The 10,267-nt window shown below is 40.0% G+C and overlaps 1 protein-coding gene across 1 annotated transcript; it reads left to right on the top strand.

Annotated features, from left to right (window-relative positions):
* Positions 1-1,278: 1,278 nt before the first annotated feature.
* Positions 1,279-6,548, top strand: LOC148854684 (ABC transporter G family member 21-like). Its single transcript, XM_088941400.1, has 5 exons — positions 1,279-1,792; positions 1,937-2,735; positions 3,668-3,859; positions 4,910-5,088; positions 5,611-6,548. Exons 1-5 carry the CDS (start codon positions 1,613-1,615, stop codon positions 6,259-6,261), a joined length of 2,001 nt encoding a protein of 666 aa, XP_088797526.1. The 5' UTR covers positions 1,279-1,612; the 3' UTR covers positions 6,262-6,548.
* The last annotated feature ends 3,719 nt before the right edge of the window (positions 6,549-10,267 follow it).

Below are 10,267 nucleotides of genomic sequence, written 5' to 3'. Positions count from 1 at the left end.
CAAGATAAGCCAATTAAGGTTTCCCTTTTTTTTTTTTTTCTTTTCAATTTGAACTCTTGCTTGTTGATCTCTGCTTGCTTCCTTGTTGGCGTTGGCAACTACTTGGGTGGGTTTCTTATGTGGGTGCTTTGTTAAGTGCCTAGTTAATTATGTATCAATGAAAACTTCTTTCTCATAATTTTGTGTACAAGTGAAACCTAATGTCTTGTGATATGTTTCACCTAGAATGATGGGTCCATCCAATAATCTGGTTTAATGTAGGCAACCCTTGTTAACTGTTTTAAGCCAACCAATTCCTAAACGGTTCACCTAATATATTAAGATGATTAATTAACTTAAATTGGTTCATATATGTCAAAATTGATAGATTACATAGAGTGATAAAGAATAAGAAGCGATGAGATCAAATATTAATTTGGAAGCAGATGAGGAAAAACAGTAGCACAGGTTCCGGAGTGGATGACGATCAAACCAAAAGTTAGGAAAAGAACCCGATGGATTGAATATTGCTCACAGTAATCGGCAATGAAGATATTTGCTTTCCGAAGGAAAAGAAGAATTTACTTTAGTTGGTCGGAAGATTCCTATAGGTATAGGTTTGGACCCTCATTTTCTTCTTTGAGATGTTCTTTAGCAATATTATATTCATTACTCCGTAACAGCCTAAAATATCCAAATTAGCATGATTAAGACAGGCATTAGTGGTTACAGCGTTGTGCTGGCAATGGAACAATCTTAATTTCTGATCTTTTTGCAAAAGGCATAAATTCTTTATACTTGGTATAGGAATAAACAAGTATTTATTACGTCCAACTTAATCTAACACTAATAATCATGGAACCCTTTAATTTGTGCCAATCGGGTCGATTATGAACGGACAGATATGTAACTAAATACAGTGACTCAACAGTTAGGTGTAGATGAGGCAAATTGTAGACTAAGCTGACGTCGATCGAACGCATAAACTCCAGGTGAATAGTGAACTAATTAGCTTATCACAATGAAAGGGGTACGTCTTATAGGCTAGCTTAAAAAAATAAAATAAAATTTGGTACATACTTTTCATGTCTTGAGAGACCAGAAAAGGTGCTGTGGCCTGTACCCGGGTCGGTTCGGTTCGGGTCTGTCCACAGCCACTAATGACTAAACTATCAAAAAAGATTCAAAACCCTGACCCAAAGGCCAAAGTTAAGCGGGTCAGGGAGGGTTACCGAGAAAATTGGAAAAGCACATGTTACCCATTCCCTTTATTTATCTCCCTACTCCCTCCATGCTTCCAGTGCAACATGCTTCTCTTTCTTTCGTCTACTTCTCAAGGCTGGTGTTATGACTTATGAGTCAGACGGACCTGATGACCTAATGACCAGATCTCGTGCCCCCTCCTTCACTTTAAAAAGCTCACGTGTCCTGTTTGTGCATGTGACCCTCTACAGCTCTACTACTGGGTTAATTAGGGCCTTTAAGCTTTCTTTCTTGATCCTCTTCTACTCTTCCATCCACCACCACCACCTCTGGCTTCTCTGCATATATATACAAGGGGTGGAAATTAACCTGATTACTTCATACTTGTCATAAGCCCACCTGTTTGTCACTGCTCTAGTCTGCAGAGAAGATGATGCCCCCTGAGCAAGAGACTAGAGCCACTAGTGGGTCGAATATTGTTCTCGCTGAGCTGCCTGCTTTGTCCAGTAACGTCAGCCCCTGTTTGGAGGATCGGATGGCCGAGCAGCTGAAGGCAAGCATGGGAGAGTGCTCGATTCTACGTAGATCGTTGCGCCCTGTCACCCTCAAGGTAATCTTATGTCTTGTTATATCAAGTATGGCTTCACTTGTACCCAGTACCCAGCTAGAATTTGGAATTATCAATTGTATGGATCCTTGGATTCTAGCTAACTGTGCTCCCACATTCATGATTCATGGTTTCTCTCTTTTCCAGTTTGAAGATGTAGTCTATAGTATAAAGCTGAAGAAGTCCGACGGATATTGCTTCTCGTCGCCGGACCCCAAGCCTGAACGTACCATACTCAATGGGGTTACAGGGATCGTCCGGCCGGGCGAGCTCCTAGCAATGCTCGGCCCATCGGGCAGCGGTAAAACCACTCTCTTGACAGCCCTTGCAGGCAGGCTTCCAGGAAAGTTCTCCGGCAGCATAACGTACAATGGTCGGCCCTTCTCCGGCGCCATTAAGCGTAAGACAGGGTTTGTGACACAGGACGACGTTCTATATCCCCACCTCACTGTGCTGGAGACGCTGACATACGCCGCTCTGTTAAGGTTACCCAATAAACTAACAAGAGAAGAGAAGGTTGAGCAAGCTGAATTAGTTATCGCGGAGCTTGGGTTGACGAGATGTCGTAACAGTATCGTGGGTGGACCTCTATTGCGTGGCGTATCGGGTGGTGAGCGGAAGCGGGTGAGTATCGGGCAAGAGATGCTGGTGAACCCTAGTCTTTTGTTGCTGGATGAGCCAACCTCTGGGCTTGATTCCACCACGGCACAGCGTATTGTGGCAACATTGCAAGGGCTGGCAAGGGGCGGAAGAACGGTGGTCACGACGATACATCAGCCTTCGAGTCGGTTGTTTCGGTCGTTTGATAAGGTGGTGGTTTTATCGGATGGGTATCCGATATACAGCGGTAGTGCGTTTCGGGCGTTGGATTATTTTGCTTCTATCGGTTATGCGCCGGGGGTTAATCTTGTCAATCCCGCTGATTTTCTGCTAGATATTGCTAATGGTATGCACATTTCCTCCTCTAGTATCTCCTGGTTGTTTGATTTCTTTTTTTGTTTTTCCGAGTGAAAAAGGTTAAAATGATGTAGGATCTGGAATGACCAAAATATCCTAAAATTTATTGGCTAGGGTCGCTGTTAGTGTCTCCTATAGAGAGTAGAGGTGCCCTCAAGAGTTGGCCACCTGGCCTGTGTCCATGGTTACGAACTTTTCCGGTAACCACCAATCACAGATCAACACCCCACTGAATTTTAGGGTTTGGTTTTATGCGGGCCCGACTGACAATTGAAGGGTAGGGTATGGGAGATCACATCATTCAACGCCTCACATGCACATCACAGCGTCATTTGGGAACATCTCCTGTACTTGTTACTTTAATGGGAGATGTTCCCACTACACGGTCGGGATGTGCTGTGGGGCGCCGATATGAACTCGTGGTATGGGTGTTATCAGTTATCAGGATAAAAAGCATGGAATGGGTAACTGCAGATAACAGATGTTCTGGTAGGTTGTGATTGGTGGGGTATAGGTGGTGCATGTAACCTTGGTTACATGACAGGAGCATGAGACATGACATGCATAGATGGATCTCAGTACCGAACTTTTTAAACCTCAACCATACGTTTGTGCAGAGCACATTAATTGCTTTAGCAAGTTATATTTGGCCAGAATGTTCCCTCACATGAACAGTAAAAGTGCTTCACGGGCATGTGTTGTCATCATCAATTAAGATAAAAAAGGTTGAACAGGGTTGGAGTAATTGAACCCCGAATGGTTTTTAATTAAACATCTAAAGTGGGTGGTAGTTGCTCAATTGAAGACATTGAGTTTATATCTGTATCGTGTAATGTCGTCCAAAGTCATGGATTCATAGAATCTTCTTCTTTTTTATTGAAAGTTTCATCGTTTTAATTTTCATTAGCGTTGGAGGTGCAGGTGTGGTTCCTGAATCAAAGCAAGGTGATCAACCGGATAATTATGGTCGGTCGGACCATGGGGATCTTAATTCTATAAAGCAGCATCTAATATCATCTTACAAAAAGAATCTACATAGCATGGTGAAGGCTGAATTGGGCCTCACTTCTCAGGTTTCAGAGTCTCTTCTAGCAGGAACAACATCATTTAGGGGTATGTGGATTCTCTCTCTCTCTCTCTCTCCCCTGTGTAATGGGTTGGGCCAAATTAGGCATTATTGGCCAGATTAAGCGATTAATTTTAATTTTTACAATGTAATTATAAAACCGACCACTGAAGCCTTGAAGCGTATATATGGGCTGGGCCATGGCCAGATTAGGCCTTCCAAGGCTTCTAATATAGATCTTGGCCCCAATATATGCAGAAAAACCACATGGCTATAATGATGTTTCATGTTGATTGGTGGACCCAATAAATAGCCTCTGAATATACATGTGACAAATTATGGGGGCCCAAGGCCCAAGCAGTATTAGACATGTAATGCGAAATATGACTCCACTTGAATAAATTTACACAGAAACTTAAAGCCCACCATGACATCTATATATATTGGGACCCTCTTCTTATTCACCCCCTTTAAAATAAAAAAATAAAAAAATAAAAAAAAAACGATCGGTTGATGACTGTTGGGGTGACAAGAAGGCCCATTCAGACCCACTTGGACAGAGGAACGAGAATAGATTCTGACCAGAATCCATGTCATTCGGGTCATGAACATGATCCAGATACCCACTGATAAGACAGTGGTTTGGTGTGAATCGCATTCTGTAGCTTCTGTTACTACATTTTCCTTGATGAGTAAACGATAAACATTACACAACAAAGAAATAAAAAAAAAAAAAAAAACAGTAAAATACAAGGGTCCGTTTGGTTTACAGTTGGAATCGGTATCAGAATCTGAATCCTTTGGAATTGTAAACGGAATTAGAATGGTCTATTCCCCTCACCTGTTTGGTTCAACCAGAATTAGAATCACAGTTGACTGGAAAGGAATCTCATTCCCAAGTGAGAGAGAGGGAATTGCCCTTCCCTCAAATGGGGGAATGCCATTCCACTAGGAATGGAAATGAGATTCTGATTCCGTCTAACCAAACAGTTGGAACCAGAAAGGACCATTCCAATTCCTATGGTTCCAGACCCCTATCCCCGTAAACCAAAGATTATGTTCAAAGAGGCTTATTCTAACCAATGAGACTCTCTCAGGTTCTGAGGAGCAGTGGATGACGAGCTGGTGGGAGCAATTCAAGGTATTGTTAAGTAGAGGTTTGAAGGAGAGAAAACATGAATCCTACTCAGGGTTGCGGATTTTTCAGGTCATTTCAGTTTCTATACTTTCGGGTCTATTGTGGTGGCACTCTGACGTTTCTCACATACAGGATCAGGTATTCCTTCGAAAAATTGGCATAATTATATGATTCCTTCTATATTAATTCTGTTTTTTTTTTTCAATTTAATTCATGAGTTTTATGGGTTGAATATTTGTCACCTTCTGCAATTCCTTTTCTTTTCCCCTTCCTTCACTGGACTCATTACCCTTTTGATCTTTTCTACCTGATCCAATTTGAAGCTGATACACTGTTTCTGCTAATTTTATATCTATAAATATGCCCAATGTGTGTCTCCAAAGAAACAGAGTATTTCAAAATAGAGGAATATCTTATCTAAAAGGTTACTTGAATTCCTAAGGAGATGAAATTAAGAGCTAAGTGCAGATTAATTACTTAACCGAATATCCATTCTTTTTCTTTGCCACAGTGGATCTGTCTGATTAGCATAGTATGAACACATCCTATCTTTCAGTTCTCTTTGTTAACTTGTGTAGAATCTAATGGAGAAATAATCTTATGTAATAATAAACTACATCTCTTTTCTTACCAACTTCCAATGACAATGAACTTGGGCAGGTTGGACTCCTCTTCTTCTTCTCCATATTCTGGGGATTCTTTCCCATGTTCAATGCCATATTCACTTTCCCTCAAGAGAGGCCAATGCTAATCAAGGAACGCTCATCAGGAATGTATCGCTTATCCTCTTACTACTTTGCGCGAATTGCTGGCGATTTACCAATGGAACTTGTGCTCCCAACCATCTTTGTATCTGTCACATACTGGATGGGTGGTCTCAGGCCCTCCCCTGTCAACTTTCTGCTGACCCTCCTGATCATTCTCTACAACGTTCTAGTGTCTCAAGGACTAGGCCTTGCCCTTGGCGCCATTCTAATGGAACTGAAACAAGCAACAACCTTAGCTTCTGTGACCATGCTTGTGTTCCTACTAGCCAGTGGATACTACATTCAACATATTCCAGCTTTCATAGTTTGGTTGAAGTACACTTCCTTTAGTCACTACTGTTACAAGCTTCTGGTTGGAGTGCAATACACAGAGGATGATTATTATGACTGTGGGATTGGGCTCCATTGCAAGATCTTCAACTTCCCTGCTGTAAAGAATCTGGGTATCAATAACATGGGATTAGATGTTACTGCCTTAACAGTGATGTTGGTGGGATACAGGCTTATTGCTTATGTAGCCTTGAGGATTGGGAAACCTCATTGATCGCAAAAGATAACCGAGATAAGGGACTGAAGGTGTACTTATCAATGCTACAAAAAATGAGACAAATGTTCTACCAATTTGGCTAAATTGCCATGCATCATCCTAAGCTCGTATGGTCGGGCCGACTGAGATTTCTGAAGCTGACTCTCTTAATTAACAGATGTAAATTCTATTTGCATCAAAGAAGAAATGTTCATCATGTTGCTTTCACTGTACTGAATTTCTGTTATGGGACTCAGTTCCCCACGAAGTCTATGCTTTTTAAATGAATGTTTGTAATTTTGTCAGAGTGATTCTTCTTCTGCAATAAAAAGAAGTTTAAATAAAGGTGAAACAGAAAAAAAAAAAAAAAGAAATGATTTAAGAGGAACCTCAATTACGAAACATGATCGATCCATTGTTGTCTATATCTCCAAGAATCAGCAAGATTCTCTTTCTTTCTCTGTTAAATCTCTTTTGTGGTGTAAAGCATTGGCAAAGAAAAGGAACTCCATACAGAGCAAATCCTTGATAGTATTGGCTTAGATTGAAGAACTGTACCCTTTAATTTTCAACCAACTGGGATATTGCTTTTTCAGGTGAACTTTCAACTACATATCCTAGTGATGTAAATTAAAAAAGAAAAAACAAAAAAAAAAACAGATCACGTTATCACTTTTGTACTCTTCTCATCTCCATCACCACAGCATGACCTGGAAGCATAACTCTATATCATTTCATGCTTACAGTAAGACAATAATGGATGTTACAGAACTTGCACTTCATTTCAGTGGGGGAGGTGAACCTGGTCAGGTTTGGGTTGGGGCAAGCAAATGCAGGCTGAGCATAACCATTTACCAAGTAAAACTCTTAGGGGTGTTCTTTTTTTGGATTTGGAGAGGGGGAAAAGTTGGTCAATGGGATTTTAGTTCCCATTGACCAAGAATCCCATGTTCTTTTTTCAGCTTTATGTGGGAACCAGGGAAAGTTTATTTTCTTGGGTGAAAGTGATACCCATTTCCTAGGTGGGTAAATAACCTTTCCACACGGGGAGAAAGTTGCCAACAGTTGAATGGGACAAAATTGCCCCTTTTAATAATAGATTTTCATGGCTAAAATGGTCATTGCCTTATTTACCTGAGAAATAAAAGAATATAGGTAAATGCACTTACCTGGGTAAGTGTTTCCCGGGAAAAACTTACCCAGGTAATTGCATTTACTCGGATAAATAACTTACCGAAAAGCGAACGGTGCCTGGAAAGTTTATTTTCTTGGGAAGTGATACCCATTTCCTAGGTGGGTAAATAACTTCCCCACATAGGGAGAAAGTTGCCAACTGTTGAATGGGACAAAATTGCCCCTTTTAATAATAGATTTCTATGGCTAAAATGGTCATTGCCTTATTTACCTGAGAAATAAAAGAATATAGGTAAATGCATTTACCTGGGTAAGTGTTTCCCAGGAAAAACTTTCCCAGGTAATTGCATTTACTCGAATAAATAACTTATTGAAAAGCGAACGGGGCCTTGAGGTTATGTTTGGTTTGAGAAAATAAGAGAGAAATGGAAAGTTGAGGAACTTCTTAATAAATTTCATAAAATTCCTTGACTACTTCCTGCTTCTCTTTTTTTTTATCAAGCTAAGCACAACCTAAATTATAGTTTTATTTCCTTTTAATCTTGTTCTAGATGTATTTAAATGGATATGCTTGAGCATATTTTCAATCCTACTATGGTCAGATTCTTTCGTCCGACCACCTCTCGATTTTTATATAGAAATCCTAAATTTTAAACCCTAACCTTGAACCTTAAACCCTAAATTTTAATTGAAAAATGCATTTGGTTGGAGACAAGTTCTCCGTACAGGTAGGAGCCACCAATTCCTGGAGATGCTTAGGTGTAATGTAACTTGGCTACTTCTAAGAGGCATGGATAAAACTGTTTTGGATGAATAGATAAGAAAAATAGATAATTTGTGATGTTGCACCAGGTCATGAGTTATGTAAATTTGAAACTATGACTATCATAAGGTAGTTTCATGAATACATAATAAATGAAAAATATTCACAGTGACATTTATGAAAAACTTTTATCAAAGGTGACGTGGTGAAACTGAAGAATCTCCTAGTATAGCCTCCAATCAGGTTCCGTAGTTATATTTCGTTTAAGTTGGTTTCAGTTCGATAGCATGTGCCTCTGTCTATAAATCAAACTCAAAAGAGCCAAGGATTCTGACATCTCAAAGAGGATTCCCACATAGAAAACCCAATAATCGTAACATGGAATATAAACTGTGCACACCTGAAACCCAAAACTAGGTAACCCTCCATAGAGAGCCTGGCCCATAATTATCCATATTATACACACAGCCTAGCCTGGATGGGCCTGGGCTGTAGCCCTTATCATAGGTGCTAAGCCCAGCCCGGTCTTGCAGCCCATGATCATCCCTGGGTTCAAGTCTCTCACCATTAGGGCTGTTCACTGGTCGGGTTGGGTCGGTTTACTGGCGTTTTTCCAACCGATCTGATTTGGTCGGTTTGCCTAGAAATGAAACCGAAACCGACCCAGTACTAAGTAAAACTGACCTGGTCGGTTTGGATTTGTTTGGGTCAGTTTTGTGAATGATTCTCTCGATGTGAACGGTAAAGGATTCAAGTTTAAGAAAGCAAAGACTGGATGCCTGGAAATTAAAAATGATTTGATGGGTTAAAACTGATATTTTATATATCAGAAATTTTATATATAATATGTATATTTCTGAAATAAGATTGATATATATATATATATATATCTAAGTCGGTTCGGGTCAGTTCGATTTCGATTTTCACACATGAAAACTGAAACCGAACCAAACCATCGATTTATGTTTTTTTGTAACCCGAAACCGACCGGTGATGAAAAAAAACCAACCAACTCGGGTTGGACCGGACCGAGTTGGTCAGTTTGGGTCTTGTTATCAACTGCCCTACTCACCATTATCACCCAAAAAAAAAAAGCCTGAAAACTCTTTTTCTCATACGTCAAGAAACCCCCAATCGTTTTACTAAATTCCAATCATTTTAAATAAAAACGAGCTTCAAAAGACAGTACATTAAATTATATTCAAATAGTTGGAAAAATATTGAAAGAAAGCCAAGCACTACCTGATTTCCTCTTCATTGTACTTCATCTTTCATGCTATAATCACCACAAACCTGCATTACTCTTTATCCTTGAATCCTTGCGTCGTCATTGTTCTTCTGTTCTTCATTGCTCCAAGGATTAGAGGCCAAGTCTGGGCTTATAAATGGAAGCTTATAATAGAGGATTAATTTAATAGTGCAATGATGATATGAAGTTGAGTGTGACTTCTGGGCTGTAAAGTCTAAATTGCTGTCTAATTGAAATGCCAGAAACCGACTTGGTACTTGTAATATTGATGCAAATAGCCAGAGTACCTTTCCGCGTTTTGATTAGTGATATTCAAAATCTATTTTCTATCAAATTTGTTAAAGCCTAGAATGAATGTGTCGCCTTTGAATCATCATCAGTATGTAACCATTGTTCTGTCTCCAAGTTGTGTCCCATTCATTGTTCTGTGTGCAAGTTGTTGTGTCCCATTCAGTATGTAACTGTTGTTCCCTTGTGTCAATGTGTTTTTTTCTCTTCTAATCCAAAGTCTCCCTTGGAATCAGCTTGTGTTTTTCTTTCTTGACACACAGACACAGTCACATACCACTTGGTCTAGCCCCTATGGAATAGAATCTGGTGGGGAGAAAACATGGAATGGTTCCAGTGCTAATACATTGCTATGACGTGTTTGGGCTCAAGAAAAAGCTACCCAGATCCAATATAGACTGTGGATGGAAAAATTCAGCAGTTCTGAAAATTTCAGATTTCTAGGGGTAAAGGTCCCTTTTCTTGGAGAGGGAATAGAGATCCTGGATCAATGAAAAGTCAAGTGGATGGTGCTTCTCCTCTGTTCAGGCATCACAACACATCTTTAGTGTTTTTTCCCCAATCTGAAACAATTACGTGTTATACTTGGA

Source organism: Nelumbo lutea, chromosome 4, assembly GCF_056320005.1.
Source record: "Nelumbo lutea isolate HS-2025 chromosome 4, American lotus-T2T, whole genome shotgun sequence".
Classification (NCBI taxonomy): Eukaryota; Viridiplantae; Streptophyta; class Magnoliopsida; order Proteales; family Nelumbonaceae; genus Nelumbo; species Nelumbo lutea.
The sequence above is the reverse complement of the archived record's forward strand: the minus strand, read 5'-3'. Positions and strand labels throughout refer to the sequence as shown.